The 23757-nt window shown below is 34.2% G+C and overlaps 1 protein-coding gene across 3 annotated transcripts in view; it reads left to right on the top strand.

Moving 5' to 3' along the window:
- Positions 1–23757, top strand: part of Stacl (SH3 and cysteine-rich domain-containing protein) — a 350766-nt gene that overhangs the window by 321190 nt on the left and 5819 nt on the right. Inside the window, exons 16-19 of one of the 3 annotated variants that reach the window (XM_089634823.1) lie at positions 2743–2886; positions 15075–15209; positions 19472–19608; positions 23314–23547. In XM_089634823.1, the coding sequence (XP_089490949.1) occupies positions 2743–2886; positions 15075–15209; positions 19472–19608; positions 23314–23547 (650 nt within the window). Of the gene's footprint in view, positions 1–2742; positions 2887–12386; positions 14423–15074; positions 15210–19471; positions 19609–23313; positions 23548–23757 lie in introns of those variants that run through there. The other 2 variants (XM_089634833.1, XM_089634843.1) reach the window with 2 other exon arrangements.

The following is a 23757-nucleotide window of genomic DNA, read 5'->3' as shown; positions in this document are numbered from 1 at the left end:
GAAACCTTTCGCAGATGTATTACAAATATTGTTGGGCGATGTTGTTAACCCTATTCGCATTTAAATTGGTTGTGTTTCTGGAGAAATACAATATAGCATCAAATTATTTGTCTCTCTCTTAAAATCTCTTAAAACTTGGTATATATTAGTTTTTCATTTTTTTTAAATACTTCATGTCTCAACGTTTTAATAAGCCAAATTTTCCACAAATAAGAGATACACTATAAACACTGCTTTAGATACTTTCAGTTATCGTATGCAAAATGGTTTTTCTGGTTATGGATTTTCACACATTTTAGATATTCGATATAAATCATAACTAAGTTTATCCAAAAACATGATTGTTTTTATCATTACAATCGTGCATAAAAATTTTAAAATTAAAATCATACATTATAAAGAAAATACCAGCTCTTCCATAAACGTGTAAAAAGTTCTACAGTTTAAAATATTATGTAGAATTGATGATGTTTTATCGAGAACTCTTTAGTACACCATAGTAAAAAAATAGTACGTAAGATCCGAACTATTTAATTGCTGTCTTGAGATTATGACTGATTTTGCTACCGTTTCACCAGTTGACGCTGAGGGTTGGCTGCCGGGACAAAGGATTGCCACGCAACTGTCCTTCCACGAACCCGACTATTATATAGACGAAGACGGTATAAGAGCAAATCTTTTCTAATCGTTTTTGTGATGCCATTGAATTGAATTGCCCAACATTTGTCTCCATTGTGATTCATAGAATCCCATTTAACTTGAAATCCTCGTAATGCAAGTGTCTTAATGTTTCATTTTTCTCTCATTATGAAATTTGCAATCAATGAACAGGTTTGACTCTTAAATGACAAAATCCCGAATGATACTTATTTTCTACAAGGAGGTCTTCGGGATATTGCAAATTACCTACCCTTCGTAAATAATACATTGTACATTGTTATTTTAGCATGTATTATCCCAACAAGTATTTACAAAAATTTACCATCCGCATCAGCATCAACCCATATCAACTTTGATCTAAAAAATATCCAAAACTTAATGCCTAAAAACTGTAATGGCACATTTCAAATCATAATACTGGATCCACCTTCTTAAATTGATATTAAACTATATCCATCGTATTTCTTCGTAAGTCGTTGTAAGTTTTGGCATAAAAATGTTTTTCGATAAAATAGTCGAGATCAAAGCAATTTTACTAACAGAACTCCCGATCAGAATACTGTTTAGTTTCTCCGAAACTTCATCGCAACTTGACATGAGCGACTTACTTTCTGGTGATGCCCATCCGAGTTTGTGGCATGTTTTAAACTTTTCCACTACGTTCTTTGGAGTAAGTTCCCAAATGAATTAAATTGGAAAAAAATTGAAACTTGTAACTTTGTTTGGCCTCGTTAACATGAGAAAATATGTGCCATTAAAAGAAAATTGTCTATTGAGAATTCCATTAATATTTTCTTTCATAAACGAGTTTTTCACAGTGCAAAGTATGTTCACTTAATACAAGGATGTCGGTTTTGCGACCGTGTTTTGCTTTACCTTCTCGGCGATAAAAGTACTTGTGGGTCGTCGTCAAGCCATATTACAACAAAGGTGACCGAATCATTGCGATTTGCAGTAATCCAATAAGCAGATGACACATTCGCTTTTCAATAAGTACATTGACAATGGTCACAAATCAGAGTTAATAATCAACTAATGTCATCAAACCTTGGTTTTAAATTTGTGGTAACGCAGTTTCTGTTAAATTGGTCGTATACATAAAGTTAATTCATAATCGTCAACTGTTTACTTTTTGTATCTCGTCTGCGCAAGTAATTTCACAATAATTTTACTGACTTAATAAACTCTAATATTTCAGATGAACCTGACACTTATTAATCGATTTGCCGAGTAATACCAATAATGCGTGGCGGAGCCAGAATTAAAATTTTAACCCTGATCCTTTTAATCTTATCAGTTGTTTGTCAACAGCTGATCTGTATCCAAATATACAAACAAATCTTATTATTCGTGATTAGTAAAGGAAGCAGCCACCCTCCATTACGTCAACATGCTGTACGTCGATAATGTACAATATAATCTTTCGATGTTTTTCTTACCTCCCGACAATATTTCCTAATTTAATCCCCTATCCTATCCGAATGATATTATTTTATACGACACGGAATCAAAACGAATATCGTAACCCTTCTCTAATAACGACTTATTCCTGTTTTGTCTAGCAAAACGAAACAACGGGGAGATTTCAAACGTATAAGTAATATTAAAGGGCTTACCATACGATTACATCTACTCCGTTTTTGACTTGCATCAACTTAACCCAGATTACTAAGTAAACCTTCTCCGTATCAAATCGCGCACTGGGTGTGAAAGAATAGCAACTGCAACAATGAACTTGTTTTTTTATATTAAACAACTGTATTTGGTATGTTATTCATATATTTCATCCATACGTACAATACCTACCAAGTAAAAAATCGCCATGTACCTTTAACAGATATTCATATTGAAATTCTGTAAGTTTTTCATTTTTATTTCACCATGAAGAACACGTTAAATGCAGTTGTTTTACACTCATATTTTGTTTGTTTGCTTAATCCACTTACGACAGTGATCGAAATGTAATTTTAATAGTTAATTGCGCTTTTGATCAAAGTGCTCATATTCCTTATACATTCTTTGAAATTAGTTTGTTCGAGACTTTTCCCTGTCCCTACTAATGAGTACCCTGCCCCATCCCAGAGAGCCCCGAGGTGGATGCCACCTACCAGGTGCTGAAGCACGCCAATGAAATGTCTCGGCCGGGCGCGGAGTCGCGCGCGCTGGCCCGCTCGCCGGCCCCCGCCTCGCTAGCGGTGCAGAGTCCGCAGATAGCTTCTAGCTCAGGTCGGTCGTCTCGGCTCTCCGCTATATCTCTGCTCTCCTACTCTCCTGCTCTCCTGCTCTCCTGCTCTCCTGCTCCACTGGTCTCCAATCTCATTTATCTATTTATCACATAGAACACATTCACTAGTTGTAGTTTGTTAGTTATATATTTTATTATCTCTTTTATCGCTTATCGTCGTTGCATTTATTTACTCACGGGAAAGCACGGCTGACTTATGAAAAACCATTCAATGTGCTCAGGTGCACTCGGCGCTCGTTATATGCTACGTGTTCATAGATGGTGTTAATTAATTTATTTTATTAAAATACGCCTTTTTCAAGGAATTTATTTACAATATTAAGACAAATTATTTGTTTGCGCCCGTACATATACAATATTGTATTTGTATGCCTTTCTCGAAACTCGTTTTTAAACCAACAAAACTATTTATTAATATTCACATTGTATATGTACGGGCGCAAACAAATAATTTGTCTTAATATTGTAAAGCAATACCTTGTAAAAAGCGTTTTTAAATAAAAATACATTAGTTAACGCCGCCTATGACCACTTAGATTACAACGAACGTCGCGTTTAATCATAATTTTAGTGATCCGAAATTACGATTTAAAATCAGAGATTTCCTGAGACGTATATATGGTCAGACATAACACCTTGTATGATTGAAATACGAATATGAAAATTATTCGTATTGATTTACAGAGCCGATGAAAGGGTAGTAAGATTAAGCAGAACGTCTTAATAATATTTGGCTAATTTATATAGCGCCGTTTTCGTGAGAAATCACCTCAAGGGCGCTTCTTCATAACAACAAAAACTTTGTTTTTATTTAGACTTGAAAGTCTTCTAATCGTAAATGAGTGTGTAGGACTGCCTGGAGGCCACCGCCCTCTTAAAACCTCGACTTGCTAGAAACAGTAGAAACCTCACTGCTAGCTCACCTCGGTTCTGAACTGGAGGGGCAAACCTATAAACTAGAGACATCTCTTAGAGAATTAAATGAACTCCACGAGCTACTAATAAAAAAGCAGCCTGAAGAAAAGGGAAAAATGTGAATTGAATAGTAAGTTTGAATGGAGAAGATGTGACAGGTGTCTGTAACCAGGATTGGTGAGAGTTTATTGGTAAGCTATTTTAGTTGAAAATGAAACGATCATAAAGTAATTAAACTGATTTACATGGTTTTATGCATCACTCAGCATCTACTGTACGACTGTAAGCGTGTCAATGGGCCTTTTGTAATTTATTTTATCAGCATTTACGTTTCTAATTTTTAAAGTCATTCAAGGAAATGCATGACATAGCCACTTAACTATTATTTGTAAAAGCTTAAAATTTCGTTTTCGTAAATCCACTGATTTGGAGATAACCTACCTTACGTGGGGCCCGTCGGTATGTTCGTAGTATTTTGGTTTTAGTATAATATTAAGTATAAAGTAGGTCAGCTTTGTGCAGGCAAGGTGTGTGTTAACTTCACCGTGTGGTAGTATAACCGTCGCAGTACTTCGGCGATATAGCTTTTCTTTTTAAAATACGCTTCACCAGAAAATGTTCTCTCTCTCTCTCTCTCTAGTGTGTAAATATTTGATGATGCACATTTTTTGCTTATTTATATACACACAACAACTCTTTTATGCTACGGAAAACACTACTCTGCTTTGAATATAATTTATTTAATATGACTCAGGACACATAGAAATAAAATATTCCACCATTTCTGTAAATGTAGGGAATGGCCAACATAATGGATAATACACGGGATAAAATTTTAGTAAATCTTGGTTAAAACAATGTTAAAATGAAGGAATAGGCATTTATTAATCTGGCATGGATCGGTTATAGTAGCTATGTTATGTAGTCCTCGCCTTGCTGTATTCATTTGTCTTTAAATCATGTTATTTATAGTCAGTAAATACCTGTTATAGGTACTCTTGACAAGATGTGTGTTTTGAAAAAGACAACCAATATATTATTTCGTTATGAAAAATTTCCTTCCGTCTTTTTAAGGTCATATTCAATAACCTTCTCAGCTTGAAACTTTATTTAAAATGGCGGTTGTTTGGGGTAAATAAGGTTTAGAATATTAAGGTTCTCTTCTTTCTTGCCTTCGGTTTCATTCTAACCCCAATGTTATATTGACAAAACAGTACAATATATTTTTTATTTTCATTTGAATCACACTATTTAATACAATACTTTTGGGTACAATTCGTTTACAGTGAAGTTTTTGACTGGTTTCCAAAAATGGAAACCTACATAAATACATAACCTGCGTTCCAACAACGTAATTAAAATTGTCACGTTTATCCGTTTTACAGGGGAGGCAAAACACCGTTTCAATTCTTATTAGCTTAACATCTACAATTGTAGATCTGACAATGCAAAAATTTTCTAAGTCATCACAGCTTTACGCTCGTTTTGTAGTAGTTATAACTTGTAATTTTCTGCCTAATAAGTGTAAACTAACAAGTAAACCGCGATACCCACAGTAAATGGTTTTAAATTTAAAAAAGGGAAAAGCTTAATTTACGTACATTGCATTCTCGTGCAAAATTGAATATTGAAATGAACTATTATCAATAAGTATATTTTTTATTCGATTGGTTTGGTCTTGGTAGAAGTTTATTGGTTATTTATTAACGTTCTCAGTAATGCTGCGGGAAATTATAAAAGATTTAGATCCTCTGTTTATTTAGCTTTTGGCGATGCAGTATTTTTTTATCTTAAACATTATTCCTATTATTATGTTCCTATTGTACCCACAATTCTCACCAAAACATATGTTTTCCAAGCGCACAGTATGTTATTTGTACCTCCCAGTAATTACCATGAATGATTTAAAATGTATCACCGTGTTACAGGATAAACTAGAAATACTGTAGATGTAGTATACGAAGTGTGATTTTCCTTGTTAATCCAAAATACTTAATATATATTTTACAATAATATCTTAACTACTGTTGCGGTTGGTAATATTTAAATTATATCTCATTCGTTTCATCCTACCTCGTTGTAGTAGAATAGCCGTTAAAAGTAGATTTTTTCTTAGTTATTAATAGAACAGTGCCTTAAAATATGACAGTGTATACATTAAACAATGCATGTTTCAAAATACGTTTATCTGGTAAAAAAAATATGTAAATAATCATTATTAAACGAAATAATTTGTAAATTTGCAAAAACGTAAATCGCGAAAAATATTCAATCATAATTGTTTTTAATATTAGTATCATTTAATTATTCACTTCAATTTTTCCATTATTATTTGTGTCCTTCCAAATATTTATTTTTAGTATATTATTTATTCCTCTCATAAAATAGGCGCATCATTATCATTTAGGTCATTCTTCGCCGATGCTCTTTTGAAATTTATCCTCGAAATGCTTTCTACCTTATTTTGGAAATGGAAATAAATTGAAACCGTAATAGAAACTCACTTGTAATGGTTCAATGGTATATTTATGAAATAATAATCAATGAATATTTCAACTCTCGACCGAAATTTGGTTGAAAGCAAAATGTTAGGTACTGAAAAGGTTCGTTTACTAACAGCTGCTCCAAGCTCATTCCGTTCTTGATGCCATTTTCATCACAATTGATCTTCATTTATTGACTAATCCTTTGTGGAAACGAAGCATACAACCTTGAAAAGAACGGAGATTACAATTTGTGTTTCTAGGTGGGAATATAATAATTTGGATATCTCATTACTTGGCTCGGCGAAGGCGATACTCGAGTCTCGTGTGCATCGTGTTTTCATGTTCAAGAACTCATTTAATTATTTAAATGAGTCCTATGAATTATACAAAGTATAACCCTTTCTGGAGTTCATAATGGTTTAAAACATTACTTAAATTTAAAAGAAATTATCATTTCTCAAACATGATACAATTCCTCATAAATAATTTAACTTTTCTAGAGGTCATCCGCAGACAATATCGACTAAAAGGCGTGTCTTCTAGTGACGGAAGTCGAAACATTACTTCCCAAATACGCGAATAATCAAAAACGAATAATGTTTTGTGAAAAGTGGAGCCATAAATTCAGTTCCCATGATATTTGTAACGAGATTTTAAACAGCTCATGAACTCAATTTTGTCAAATTCAGGGGTTTAAGGTTCAAGGCAGAATTGAATCAGAGACTCCACTCTTTGATTTTATAATATTGTTTTTTGAGCTTATTTGACACAAACAAGCATTCAAACGTGAATATACATGTCAAAATTTTTTTATCCATAATAACTTTAATGCTAATAGCATTGAAATTTGTAGATATAAGTAGAAAAAAAATGGATTATTTTATTTTTGTCTGTGCTCGACCTCCTGAAACGAAAGATTATATTTGATGTGAAGGCATTAACACAGCGAGCGGATATAATCTTGAGGCTTGAGTGTCGTCTACGCCGCATTATGATTCTGGGAGCCTATAAATTGTCGGATAAAGTGGAGTGTGATTTGCGGCCAGATGGAGCTCGGATATCCCACGGACACGACTCTGGCGTGCGACGGCGGCTGTTCGCCGGAATGAAGAGTCTCTCCGTGTTCGGGTCCCGCTCGAGGAACTGCTCGCCCCAGCACCGGTCCATCTCGCTGCCGGAAAGTACGGAATCCACTTCCAACAGTCTCACTTCCCTCAATGTCTGTCTGTATACAAGTGAGGCTTTACCGCGCAAAGGTGACCAGCGACCCAGCGACTAGCCGGCCATTTGCCTAGCCACTAGCCAGGCCTAGAGGAGATCTAGTTGCAGCTCCTAGTCAATTAGAGACCTAGTCACTGCTCACGGTGTACAACGTACACGCCACTCAGCATTATTTATATTCCCGTGCACTCATTAAAAATATCATTCAATAATTACTGTTAATACGCCAGCAAGAATCAGCATTTGGGTAGACTTTTAGGTACTAGAAAAGGGTAAAACACCCGCGTCCTAAAGATAAAAGAAAGCTTTCTGTTTTCCGCCTCGGCACTTTTTGTTTCCGTAAAACTAGATAGAAATTAAGCTGATGTGGGAAAAATAGCACTCCTGAGCTTTTTCAAATAACAACAAAGAAAATTTTGAGGCGAACAAATAATGGAAATGTAAGGGGTGTTTTTATTCTGCGTGTCTAAATCCAACAGATTTTAAATGATTACTTGAGTGCCGTGGGAAAATCGTTTATTCGAGCAAAAGGCGAACCACGTGTGATATATTTTATCTTTCTCATTGAGATAAATGTTTTCTTCATGGCTATTAGGGAAGTATTTGCGTTCCTCGGACAAAGCCTTTCTACGTGTTGCTTTGGCAATTAAGTATAGGTACTCTAGTAGATTATTTTACAAATGTGATATACAGGATGTCCGGGAGTATAGTGAACTAAATCAGGAAGCTGATCCTACATGATGGTAGAAGTAAACAAGATTATTTGTATAATTTATCCAATACCTGAATCCCTTGAATAAGAGGAACACATTGATATATTAATATTCAACCAGTACAGGAGGAAGAATGTTAAATACATTTTAGTCATTAAATAACATAACAGGTGTATGGCGGCTGAGCACACTTTAATGAGTGCAGTCGAGAAAAAAAATTGAACCGATGTTTTTGATAAATCCATCAGAAAAGCAAGAGCCTCGGTAAAACTGGCCGGCTGAAATCTTGATGAGTTAAGGCTCCCAACAGAGTAATTTAAGCAAGGTCCTAACTTCTAACTTATCGTCTCTTGAATCGAAGCACTTGACTCGAAGGGCGTAACTTGGAAACCTTTGACTTGGAAACTGAAACTTAAGGAGTTTCAATGGGTTCACGGGTGTTTGGATTCCAATCACGTAAACAAAGCATGGCCGCCTCTTGGGTACAGATTATATACTAGCTTTCATCCAGGCATAGAACAGCTAACTAGTTAAGCTAGGCAATATAATCATTCGTAGGTACGTAAATAGGATTGCCAGAACATGAAAATACAAAAAGAAAGCTTTTCTGCAAACCTTTTTGCTGTACATATTTTACAGAAAAAAACCTTTAACAATACTAACAATATTACAGATTGTTTTATAGTTTGCAGTATCAAACAAAAATGATTCCAGTATGTCGTTTTGAATTTAGTTTATTATTGAAATCGGTGAAACGACTCGTTCTCATGGTACCGGCATAACTTCGATCTAGCTCATTGAAATTTAAAATTTATCGTCATTTATTCTGGGGTTGGTTGGTTTGCCAAAGATTCAATAATATATCAAATGATACAAAGAGGATATAACAAAGATTATTAATTATTAGTAAAAATAGCGTTTTCTTGAAATGTGGTGTTCAGGGAACACTATGAACACTAGATATATAATACAAGAGCCTCTTGGAAACCAAATGCGCATTCAGATATGCTGCAGTGTATCTGATCTATTATATAATCTTCGCATGGCCTGAATTCATAACGCTCCCAATCAGGTACTTTACCGGGAACGCGGTGGTTGTAAGGTTGTCATAGATTGTATTCAAATCCATTTAACTCGTTTTTAAATCATTTTTGCACGTTCAAATATGCGGGTTCGATATTGAACAAATTTACATAAAAAAGTTAACTTGATTATTGAACTTAACAATTGCAACTTAACTTGTCTTTATACGAGTACATAAGTTCCAGTCCAGCAATCGGATGCTATTGAGAACAAATATTAAAGATAAACACATGATTTATTAAAAAGAAGTTATTTGCAATTGTTTACCGCGATGAGAATAAATAGGTCTTAGTTTATTTTATTGGTACTAACATTCTACTACAGTCAAAAATGTATTTGGCCGATATTTTTTCTGTGAACTTCCGAACAGAGTACACATATTACAAGATTGTGCTTTATGGATGTATTTGTTCGGTTGCATGAACAGGTCATTATCCGATCGATAGGTAGAATTTTTCACAATCATCTTTTAGTTTCCTGCAAATAATAGTTTCGACTATGGTATCTTGGATTCTTTAGTGTTTCAAAAACAGGAAGTTAGTTTCAAGGGCGTGCAATGCCATGTTTTCCAATTTTCCTAAACATAATGCATTTCACTGAAATTTTATTAATAATGTCTTGTTTATCAACTGTAAACGTGGACTTTTCAAGTCAAGTTTTGATTTCTTGAAAATGAATGTTAAAATAACAAATTTGAATATTGTTTCTGATTTATTCCCACTTTCTTACCACATATACTCGTAGTAAAAGTGGGTAAACCTTACAATGACCGTAAGATTGTTGATTCATACACGGTGGGATTGAGAAGGCTTCAGTCATATAATATGGACATGATGAATTTATAATATGGCAACCTTGCAAGCCACCGATGGTGAGGGTGAATAGTGCTGGAGATATTCGGTGTTTCGATGTCATTCATTGTTGTGTGCTTCTGTGCTTCCCCCACTCCATCCCACTCACTGCAGCTGCGGATGTTCTGAGAATAAGCGAGCAACGCTTGAATACCTATTACATTCCTAGAGGTAGAGCTCTCGCAGTTGTTTATGTGTTGCTTAGTTGCATTGTATCCGATCAATATTGCATCAATATACCGACTGTGAGAAGGCAGAAGGAATATTTCAATCATACGAGTACATTATTAGCTTCTTAAAACCACGGCAAGACTGATGGGAGTTGACCGATGAAAACCTTTCAAAGGATGCACCTTACAGTTTACAGGTGATTTTATAGAAAAGTTATCGCAGGGCAGAAGGGAATAAGCCATATTTCAAATTATTGAGAGGGAAAAGGGGAATCTATAGCATATATAGTGCAAAAGATACGTACCTGCATTATTCATTGACAAAACAGTTTCTGAAGATTAGTTGGGTAATTTTTAAATATTTGTGAAATTCAATAAACTGCTCATGCAGTGCAACAGAATATTTATAATATATTTCACATTACGTATACGCAATCCTCAAAATACCACTCATATAATGCAAAAGAACCACATATTTCTCATTAAGTGTAGGCAATGCTCAAAATATCGCTCATATAATGCAAAAGAACCACATATTTCTCATTAAGTGTAGGCAATGCTCAAAATATCGCTCAAGTAATGCAAAAGAACCATTGTGTATATATTATGTAATGTGAAAGATGTTGTTCTTTTGCGTTACATGAGCGATATTTCTGGCATCGTCTATACGTTATGTGAAATATGTGGTTCTTTTGCATTACATGGCCGATATTTTGAGCATTGTGTATACGTAATGTGAAAGATATTAACAGAAAATAACAACAACCGAATAAATTGAAATCCTTTTTAATTAAACGTGAGCATGATGTACCTACTAAAATTGAAACGAGATGTGGCTTCATCCCTTGTGCCTTTTCACAGTCGATACGGTTTGGACTTGTTACTGTTTCTTGTTCTTCCTTCGTCAGTTTTCACTCACCCTGCTTGCCCCCGACATCCCACCTTCTTTTCAGTTTTTTTTAACCTTTTTTATTTGTATTATTATTTGTTTATTTTTTGTTATTTGGGATGAACCTTTCAGAGATGGGAGTAACTGGAACAAGGCCTTTTGGGCAGCCGCTCTGCTTTGTGCAGGACAGCGAGGATCCCGCCCCCGCCCCCGCCCTAAACTCAAACAGAAGTATAAGAAGAAAAAAATAAATTTAAACCACCCTTAGAGCAGTTAAATATCTGAACTCACTATTTACCAAAAAAACTCGCGTCGTTGGCAACTATCTACATGATAATAAAATACATAATATAATAGGAAATGTGCTCAATTATTTATTGTTAATTGTTATTATTTATTACCTATTTATTATTCGAATAGTGGTTCTTGTAAGGAACCGTATCATTAAGAGTTAAAGTGTCATAACATATCATCTGTGATAATTGTAAACTGACTTAAACTAATAAATTCTATTTTAAATTAAAAAGGCGTCTAAATAATTATTAGAAAAAAATTATAATATTTCTTACAGGAATATAATATACCTATTTTAGTAAGTACTTGCATGCGTTAGTCAAAAAACTCGTGTGGATTTTATTTTTCTAAGATACAATTTTGAAATTAACTTTCGTCTGTTTAACAATGCATGATTTTTTCAGCAAATTTTATCAGAATAAACAAAAATTCATATTTAGATACGCTAATATTCAGTAATGTTTTGGCTTTATATTCTTAATTATAATAGTACGCAGTAATAATATTATTTTCGACTTGTTCTTCGACAATCTGTTGCTTTGATTTCGTACTAACAGCCAATATGTTTTGTTTAATCAGTAACACAACAACAAACACATGGCCAAATAATAAAATAAAAACTTGAAATGATTTTATCAAATACTGAGTTTTTATTTTCGAAAGCAAAATAAAACAAAATGAAAGTATTTTAAAACATCTTCATTTAAATGATAATGTTAAAATTGATGGGCTTGAAGGGTATTCTAATAGCCTCTGATAATTGACCAATGTTACGTAGAATGAGCGATCAGTTGGTCTGGCTGCGTGCCGGTGATAACATGACTAACCACTAGCGGTGTGTTCTCTGTTCTGGCTCCAGGATTTACGATGAAGAGTTCAACCAGCGCTCTAATGTTACGCCAGTCTGAGAGCGCCAGCCCTATCGCCGGTACCTTTCTTTCATCTTCCACACAATCTTCCTTAGCTCTACTCGTACATACATTTCCTGTTTCTGTATTATACATCTCACTATGTTACTTTACATATTCCTGCACGGAGAAAACACAGAATCTCTTCAAAATCACTATTAAAAAAAAAAATTTAAATAATTATTCGTAATCCGGTTAAAAACGAGTTTTCATGCCATTTACGAATAAATTGATGGGTATCCTGATAAACTTTTAGTAAAACCCAATGTTTTGTCACGATGTCGGAACACGTGTTCATATATTACTATCTGACGTATATCCGGCGTTACTAGGGGTTGTGAATGATTTTGTAGGATAGTGTTGAGGTTGTGAATTCTGGGATGAACATTGACTTTTCTCTACTTTATATAAATATAATATGCATGTTTTATGTATAAACCTTCCGAAAGAAATCCTCTAAATCATATTGAAGCACTGAGAACCAGTGGCGGTTCTTCCCTTAGGTCAATTGGTGTTTGACCCCCCAAAATTATAAGACAACAATAATAAATATAATAATCAATTATGTGCATCAAAACATTTAAAATGTAACGCGAAACAGCGGCGGCGGCAAGTGACTAGCAGTGACATCTGTTGTCTCTAATAGAAGCTTTCATTCACAAGTCCACACGATTCGCTGGGTCAATTTAAAGAATGTCCAATTTGGCATCTTCTGTCCCTACGCGCGCCATAGAATAAACGAGATGGCACTATATTTTTCGTCGAAGTAAAAATTAGCTTCCGAAGAAAGTTTAGGGACGCTTAGGTCATGACCGTGGGGGAGACAACACGGTGAATATTATATGTTTTACAGAGATGGTGACATAAACAAATGTCGTTTTTTCATTTTACACGCTTGTAGTGTGTGGAACAATGGTTGTTTTTCAATTGCATAGTTCGGGAAAGGATTAGAATAATTATTTATGTTGTTATCGATTTAGAATGAAACAAAACAAAAAACGTCAAAAATCATTGTCAAATAGAATCAAACACTGATTTTATTTATTTTAATGTTGTGGACAACTACATTAAAACTTAATATCTTAAAAATAATTTGCCGTAAGTACATGGATTGTGTATTTATTTCCAATTTATTATATTAACATAATATTTATTTAGAGTCCGCGACTCTAAAACTCTATAACAAATTGATATAGTTAATAATATATGGGCATTTTTCACAATATCAAATAAAGATTAGTCACACATTTTTTTCAAATGACCTACCACGACTGAATCCCTAGAGCCGCCTCTGCTGAGAACCCTTTCAAATCTTTTGCGTCGTTTAGAAGAACTGAGCGCACAAATACGACTATGAACACGTGTTCCGATATTATTATTATTACTCTTAAGTTTTTTCAGTTTATAAGGAAGCGGCCTGCAGTCCCGTTTTTAGCCAGACTACCAATAATTTGAAGAGATTTTGAATATATCAGTAATACTCATTTTTCTCCGTGTGTACACGTGTACACGTGTTCTTACATGTACACTATTACATTACCTGTTCTCATAATACATGTGCATATATTACTATAAATGTCATGTCCCCGCAATACTTTACATGTTCCTAGAATGTGTACACGTTCCTGTATTACTTTGCATGTTCCTGTATTATTTTACATGTGACTGATAATATAAGAGATATTTTTACACTACACATGTTTCTGTGATACTTTACATGTTTCTGCAAACTATACACACACCTGTATTAATTTACCAGTCATCGTTCTTGTTATATTACATGTTTCCATAATACTTGACGTGTTATTATAATGTTTGACGTGTTTCTGTAAAGCTATACATATTTCTGAATTGCATACATTGTCATGTTCCTTATTGATTTACGTGCTTAACATTTTCCTCTAAACAAACTCTATTGCCATCATGTATTATTGAATGGAAGTGTGTTTACCATTAATTTAAATTATTTTAGATGTTTTACAACTTTTCACTCATCTGCCTGAAAAACTTTTGAATTTTTTAAATATTTTTTTACACGATATTCTTTGAAACATCTCAAAATAATTTTTAACAAATATATCCCGTCTTGAGAGCAGCACTCAGTATAATAATACAGGTTTATTCCCTCCCAACAATGCATGTAACGAGATTATATTAATATTATATGTTTTAATGGTTTTTGAGTTTTTACACTGCCTTGAGTTTTTCCTCACAAGAAACCCTGATAATTGAAATCACAGAGCACTCCACATGAATATTAATGTTGTTTTTTTGTGGTTTGGGTTTTTGTTTTCAAATGCGATTTGTTCTGTTTTGGCTATGAAATTGAATGACTAAATTTTTTGGGTAAATAATATCTTCGCACTTGCTGGCATACAGTTGACCAATATTTGTACTGAAATAAACAGATTCAGATATTCGTTATCGACCATTTTTAGTGAATAGTAGTATTAATTATATAAATCCCTCAATATGTGATCCTGTACAAAAACCCTTTGCATGTCGAAACATTTATTTGAGAGCTTTTCTTTAGCTGCATTTTGACGAGCTTTTTATCACGACTGTATACGGCAAGTGCCAAGTAATTGTGTGGCAACTCGTAAAAAGATTGAAATTGACGTGAACGTTCCCCATTGTAGCGCCTCACTCGCCCCGTCGCCAGAAGCTGAACCTTCGCATGAAGAGCCTTTCTCTGGACTCGCCGGAGAGCTCGGAGCAGCGCCGACGTCCGCCGGGCCGTCTGGAACAGCCGCACGTCCTGCCCAAAACGCACTGTACGGGAGATCTGCAGTAACTTGGTGTCAGATGCCGCTTGCTGTGTGCTGTGTGCTGTGTGTCCCCACTATGTGTTCTGTTACTCCCGCACTACACTATGCCTATACGGTTACATCATCACACTAGCAATGCAACACAATACGCTATCAAACCACAAACGCGCTTAATTCAGTCGTACTAACAGCCTTTGGAAAATTAGGTTTTTACGCTACTATCGACATGTAAAGATTATTTGTAGCGCATTGATTTAACGGATTTGTAGATGGCTAATAACACATTATAGAGCCCCTGCATAGCAATCACATTTAAGAAACGGTTGATATGGTTAAAATATTTTTATATTTAATTTATATAAAGATTTAATGTTACTTATCTTACTTATTCTCAACTATTCTAATTTTCGTTAATAAACATATCAAGGACTGTGCACATAAAGAAGGAATTGCCGAATAAAAGTCAATATCGGCGGTGGTACTTTGTACTACTTTGACCAAGATTTACTTGCTAGTAATAAATTAAATTCTTAAAAAAATCTTCTAATGTTTAAAGGAATACTATTTTTTATATGAATACCGCACGAGAGTCCCAACTGCTCCGAACCACCTGGAGCCAATAAGACTGTGACATCCCCAATTGGGGTATGTTGTGAGTACCTGGCTATTCAGATGTATTTGGTCAAACTACACGACGGAAGCCATTGCATGCGCCTTTTCAATTCTGAACGGTGCTCTTACACCAGCGCATGACTGAGGGTATCTTCCATTCATTTTTACAGTCCAGAACACAGAATTAGGAATTATCTAAAATGTTTTAAAAATAATTTAGTACTTTTTCAAATAATATCTCAAATGAGGTAATCACTCATCGCTGATTATAGTTTTTAATGTATCATTTTGAATGTCAGTTAAAATTATTAGAAATTCAATAGTTAACAACTCCCAAATACAGTATTTATGGTCACGTTATACGATAGTTTGCGACAATCCCATTTCGGAAAATTCGTGTGTTACTCATGCCTTATTTTGTGTGTCTTTTCTAAAGTCAACACGCACGTCATTAGTGCGCACGATTTACTGACAACAGTCAACAACGTTTTTACGTTTTATAGAAATTCGATACTTGCATTATTTAGTTTACCATTTCAAACACAACACCGGCGAAAAGTTGATTTATGTAATATTTTTTACTTTTTATCGAGATTGCTACCACCCTTGTAACTTGTAACTTGTAACTTGTAACTTGTAACTTGTAACTTGTAACTTGTAACCCGTCGACTTCAATAGTTTTCTTTCATAAATTCAAATGTTAAGCTTATGTAATTATAAACTTGATCTTACTTTACAATAAAAACCTTTTTAATTTTTTTCTGAGCACTATTGTATTGATTGATCATAGCTGTACAGGAAAATGTACCTTCTCTGTAAAATACTGTTTTTAAATCAAGCTCAACTGACAGCGCAGGTTATTTTTACAATAATAAAGCATTAAAATTACACTAAAGAAAATATAAATAGAAAAATAATATAATATTATTGTTAGAAAAAATAAGGGGACCATTTTGCTGAGATTTTGTTAGTCGAATATATAAGCATTATAGGTCGATAAATGGTGGCCAAAATGATTCAATGTTGACTAGCAGACTACATAAGTTTTGTCAATCGTATCCACTAGTCCCAAAGCAGGTACACAACAACACAACGACAACTAGGGGTCGCGAAATGCCCCTGTTGAGATATCTCTTCTCGAGAAATATTGCTTCTCGAATTCTCGCCTACAGAAATCTCAGATCAGGAATTCTCATATTGGAAATTTCGAAACACATCCGTACATTTCAGAGCACAGCACTTTAACACTTTCAGCTAACGCGCACAGCCAACAGCATGCTTTCCAATAATATTTCTAGGATTGCACCAAGTTTCAGTGATTCCTTCACCATTCTCCACCTTCCTGCAGCTTGCTTCACTTCTACCTGAGGGTGTTAGTGATACCAACTGATAGCAGTGTTAACCCCTTCAGGTTCTTGCAGGTGTTCGGTGAGCCGGGTTCCTGGCATTATTCTGTGACAGCAATGATCAGTGTTCACAAACTTCTACTATAGTATTCTGATTCTACTTACTACAAACACTGTTTGCTTGCTTTGTTATATCTGTCAAACTCTTCCTTCCTTCATTCTGTGTTGTGGACATTTCTTTATTTCGCTAGCTTTTGTCATCGTCAACTCCAATTTTATCTTTTGTAGAATTATTCATTTTTGCTTGAGCTTAATTCATTTTAAATCTTTTTATCATATCTACGAGCCCTGTGTAGAAATGTAAGATGTTGTGTTATTTTTCAAGAAAAGCTTTAATTAATTTCGCTATTTTGTTACAATTTTTTTAAGTTGGACTTTATAAATTTTTATGACGAAGCTCCAACAAACTTTAAAGTTACCTCTTGTTAAGTAAAGTGTAATGTGTCATTGGACTAATAATTAATAATTATTAATAATCAATATTTAAAAATATGTATTATTTAAAAAATATCTGCAAACAGTTGTTAAAATATATGTAATTAAATGTAAAATGATTTTGAAATCTTTTTTTAAAAGAACTTAAAAGAAAACACTTTAAACCCACTAAAAGAAATTCACTGACATCTGGTCTCTCCTTGTCAAACGACATAATTGATAACTTTTCTTTTAAACATTGAAACTTTCTGAAAGTCTGGTTCTTTCATTTTATGGTTTCTTTGCTTCTCTTTAAGTGCTTATTAGGTGTTTGTTTTAAGAAATTATGTTCTCATATAATTTATCTATGTTTTGTTTAGCTTTTTGTCCCTACACAATTTAATTTGATTTATGTTTCTTTAGGTACTAAAGCCGATTTGGTTTTGCATGGTAGAGCTAATTATTCCCTTCGCCACAGAATTTATTCAAAATCTAAGTCAAGTATGAACACAATTATGTCTTTTGTCACTTGTGCTTCTAATCGTTATTTATTGATGATATAAAATAACATGCTTGTAATTAAATTTGCTGTTTTTGTTGATTTTTTTTGAGCTAAATTGGGGTAAATACTCCAAAATTAGACCAAATACGCTAGTAAATAAAGCAGATGTTTAGAAAATAAATTATATACATATGATAAAAGATGATTTTTATCACCGACACATATTTTGAAAAAATATGTTTTATACTTTTATTAAAATATAGTCCTGCACGCGTACCTAACTAATCTGGCTGATTTCTACAGGCAAATGAAGTCTGTATTGAACTTTAACGCTTTGCGCGTTTCACTGATTTTATGGAATTATTTCAAAAGAACTATGTGGCTCATATGCTACAATTTTAAAATGAATTGGTAATTTTTCTGATGTTCATTTCATGGGGAAGGTACATTGGTCGATGGGTAATACCGTGTTATATTATAATTTCGTCGTCCACAAATATATAGTTACATGATACCCGAAAAAAATTTACGACATATTTTCGATTTATTTGAAAAAAATTTACAAGAATCTGGTGGGGATTGATAATAAAAAAATTATGTATTAGGTATAACCAGTAATATTGCTATCATTGGCTGAATCTAAATTTTAATAATAGTGTTTTTAATAAGTATTATCTAGCCTTCTAGCACTAAATAGTCAAAATCTGCCACTGCCTACATTTCGTATTTTATTAAATGTTGTATGGTATTTATTATTGTTGTTAGGTATCTAATGCTAATCAGTATACTAGCATTGGATGTGTCTATGTTAGTAATATATTTATATAATTAGATTATTATTAAAGTGTTACTTGTGTCGTGTTAACATTTATGAGTAGGTACCAAATTATATTCATTTAGTGTTCATCAAAAATGGTTTTAAGTTATCTTAGGTTTCCATTTATTTCTATTGTGTTATCACGAATCTGTTTTTCTGAAACCCATTATCAGTTGAATCAAGAGTTTATTTCTCATATACGATGGTACATAATTTTATTTCACATTTATTTACTTCACCTTTTAATATCTTATCAATTTTCCCTGTTTGTATCATGTAAGATAATCATACTTCTGACTGTAAACTAACTTGTATAATTATTGCTATTTAACTTATCACAATCATAACATGATCAATGCTGCTAATGTTACAACTTCTCTAATTATAATTTTATAATTTTATCTATCACACAACTACTAACAAAAATCTTCACACGTTGAATAAATCTGCACAATTTCCAAATGGTTTGCGTCTTTGCTAAACGAGTTGGTATGGTGGCGCTGTTGTGTGTTTGCAGCGCCCTCTAGCCCCGTGCACAACAGGCGTCTGTTGAGCGCGCGCAACATGCGCATGAGCAGCGTGGAGCTGCCGGACGACCACGACAAAAGCCTCTCTTCAGCCAGCACGAGCCCGTGCCCATCGCCGGTAAAACAGGTTCCTACATTTCTTTTACATTTGGTTGCGAGCTTAGATAATGTTAGCTGAGTTAGCCGGGATCTCACCTGATCTATTCTTTGATATATTTCATAAAATCTATGAAATATATACGTTAAAGCAGGCTGTCCTATGGAATAGAATGGCAGCCAAGACCTGAACACACCTCACCCGATGAACCCCTTGGAGCGAGACCTATCGCAGAGGTTTTGGTTATCCAATAAATGATTCCCGGGGCGACGATGCCAAATTAAAATCAACTCTAAATTATTCGGTCTGATAATAAGGAAGTTGAGTCCATTTTTTTTATTTTTTTTTATCAATGTTCGCATTCAAACTTAAATACTGGTATTTTTTTTTTAAAAGTTTGTTTTCATAATTAAATTAATTCTCAAAGTTTAAATTTTATTAAGCCCGCCAAAACGAGCGGAATCCGAGCGGTAAAAGGCGGGGTGTGGTGTGACTTCATTCGAACTGTGAAAACCACGTCGCATAAGCATTTTGTATCGAAAAATTTGTAATTCTTCAACAAGGAATTCCAGTAATTTTTTTACCAATGTTAACCGTCTATTAGAATTGATGTTATTAAAAAAAAAGAAAATTGATTAAGATTTCATAGTTAAATTAATATTTTAAGTTAGAATATTTGCTTTTCTCGCCCGGTACGGTACTTGTACGGTATTGCCGTCGCTACTTGTTGACGTTCCCCGCGCGAATTCAGGACCACCGCGCAGAAAAGTAAAGACCAATAGTAAAATAACGGTTTACAGCCCAGTTCACTGTTTGACTTTTCTGGGCGGCCGGCGGCCTGAAGTGTATCACATGCTATGTGACATGTATAATAATAAAAACTTCTAAGTTATGCAATAAACAACATATTATTATAAAGCACTATACGAATATGTATCTTTAGAAATCCATTTCATATAATAATAACAACAAATACGTACATATATTTGACAAACCCAAATAAACCTTTGGCCTATACACCTCTCTCATCTAAACCGACCATCTCTCATGTAATAGAAAGAGATGCACCATAGGTGATCTGTTGTACGTACAATCACGACACATGTGACGTCAGAATTCTTTCGACCAATCGTGGAGCGTATACAGTCTATTGCTATTGAATGCTTTTTCAAGAACGTTTAACTAATTCTAAGAATAATAATATAGAAATATATTTATATATTTAGAATCGATATTTTTTTATCTACATGAACATATTTTTTATAAGTCAAAATATTTTTTACTCAACTTCCTTATTGTTGAAATTTGAAAATGGTATAAAAACGTACAAAAGTCGTCATAATGCTTTTTGTATAAATGTGTTTAAAACGCTTCTTGCCTCTTGGAATCATCAAAAATATTTGAATTATACATTTGAACTATACAGGGTGAACCAAAAAAATATGTCAGGCGGAAGTCCAAAGATTTAACACCCTTAGGGGTACCAAAATCACCCCCACGTATGTTCCGCGAGAATTTGTAGTTTTCGAGTGTTTTTTCGTTTTTTTTGTGAAACCTTGACTCACGAGAGATTATCGGTCACAGAATCATGAATTATTGATATAAATTTTGATTCTTTATACTTATTACGTGAATAGTAGGGGAAGTCCCACAGTGCCGAACACATAAGCTTGGGAGACATTAAAAAAAAGGATTTGTATTTATTTATTACACATTATTGGGTACACAACAATCATAGACATGTAAATAAATCAACAAACAATCAACAGAATACAAACTAAAATACAAACTAAACAGAATACAAACTAAACATTGGCATCAAATTTTGGTTTATCATTCTGTGGCACCTAGTACCGAACACACTTATAAAATGGCACTTATGACTGAACAATCCTAATAAAGGTAACATCTATCACAATACTTATCAGAGCACTCTGGAATATCAGCACATGCCTCGTGAGCCCATTCCTTACACGAGTTGCACTGAATTAAGTCCTCATAATGACTTTCTAAACAAATAACACAATACGTTTCTCGGGTTGCATGCGCAGATTGGTTACGCTTTTGACGGTTTTCTTTCCATTTTTAAATGGCAAAGTTTTATTATTTTTTATCTGTCTTCTTAAATGTACTTTTTTAAATTACATTCCTTAATTAAAAGTATATTCCTTACGTAAAAATTCCTTTATTGTCAATGGCATACATCTATCAGCTAAGTCTTTGTTGTGTGTTTCTAAGACATTCTCATATTCTGACGAAAAGGTTTTCGTGAACCTCCCTAAGATAGGTTTTAATTCTACTTCTTTTCCGTCTCTTACAAGTTTAAGTTTATCATATAAAGTAGTGGGAATACCGTATCTTGAAGCAGCTTCTCTTAAGGACATATTTTTCATAGTTACTTTTTCAATTGCAGCTTTTAAATTTTCGGGTTGCCAGCGTCCTTTTTTCTCTCTCTCCATTATTTAAAGTATAAGATTATCTCAAATAATAAAATTGAATCAATCATATCGTTTAAAATAAAATTATCGTAGAAAAATAATTGTTCGGTCATAGGGGAAAAAACACTGACTCGAAAGAACAAAATTAACATAAGAATAACCTTAAGCATACTTATATAATAAAAGTTTTAAGCACTAAAATTGTAAAAATACTTACCAAAGACAAATTAAACTCTAATAGGAATGTCACCACACGTAAATCTTGCAACAACCAGTATTTTCTTGTATGCACGATACGTCACGTTCCCGCGGGAAATGACAGCATCGGCTCTCTAGGGAGCTACCAGCAAGACTAACTGCTGCCGCGCTTCTCGCGACCTAACTATTTCTGTCTCTTTCTTTACCACGACAAACGACCGTTTTCGTTTGCTTATTTGCTATAGTTTTCGTATTCGTTCGGTACTACCTGCCGTTCGGCGTTAGGGGACTTCCCCCTATGCCTTCCAAAAAATAATTGTATACAGATCTGATACCATTGCGCCATAAAAAAATGTTGTATTCCAAAATTAAATGAATTTAAAAACTTTTAATTTTTTCTAAGACGATTTACAAAAAATTCCGCTCAGACTTTTATTAAAATGTTGCAAGTTTCATCATATGTTTACCCTGTAAACTGTCTATTGAGCGAATATTAATTATCTCTATGGCGTCATACTTAAAATTTGTGAGAATTCGTTAAGTACAAAATACCTGTTTAAAAGGGTGCGCTAAATAAAACTTAATGATAATTATCATTAATTGTTTATTATTTAATCACATAAAGTTTTCAAAATGACGTCCTTCGTGCTCAATACAAACCCTAAATCTTCTTTAAAAGTTTTACTTCTCTCGCATATACGCCACTCTGTTGGTTTTTATTGTGTCTTTTGCCTGTCTCAATTTCGTTCATAATTCTAGTCACAACAGTAAACTATCTGGTTTTAAAAATCGATGGAGTTCAAGTCGGACGCACCGCATCCCCTTGTGCTCGAAGTTTATTTAATTGGGTGAACTTCACCAGTCACTACTTCCGTCAAAAATCATATTTGTGCATAAAGTGTTCCATCATCGAGATTGTATGGTATCTTCAGAAAAAACAAAAAGCGCACCCCTTGCTAGCTTTTTAAGCACAGATTTTCCAGAACCATGTACAAATTTACTTGATTTCCATTATTACCAAAATGTTCATTTTTAGCTACAGTTTTTTTTTAAATTTCTTATCTTCCACAGTAATGGTAAATAACGATGTGAATTTCAGCAAAAGCCCCACAGGTTACTGCCGACCAACCTTTACGTGGTGCTGTACAACTTCTCGTCACGACACCAGGACGAGTTGGACCTGAAGGCGGGGTACAAGGTGACGGTGATCGACACCTCGGACCAGGACTGGTGGAAGGGCAAGTGTCTCGGCCGCGTGGGCTACTTCCCGTCTAACTACTGCACAAGGTTACAGGCCGGAGAAAAGCCGCTGCAGGTCACACACAATCTGCAGGTGAATGAGCTCAACCAAAACCCTTAGTAGCCCCCGTAGTAAATAAATGTCTCGATACCGGCAGTCAAGATGGCATTCTTCAGATCTTTACCAAACACAATTGCTTATTTGTTCTTCTTCGTATGGTGGTGAATAGTGGAGGTCTAAGTTGGAAGCTGAGATTATTCATCCAGTGAACTTAAAGGATTTCCCGGGCTTCTTCCAGAAATC

The sequence above is a fragment of the Hesperophylax consimilis genome, chromosome 1, assembly GCF_061612785.1.
Source record: "Hesperophylax consimilis isolate HC1 chromosome 1, BYU_Hcon_1.0, whole genome shotgun sequence".
Lineage (NCBI taxonomy): Eukaryota > Metazoa > Arthropoda > Insecta > Trichoptera > Limnephilidae > Hesperophylax > Hesperophylax consimilis.
Note: the sequence above shows the minus strand (reverse complement) of the source record. Positions and strands in the feature narration are given on the sequence as shown.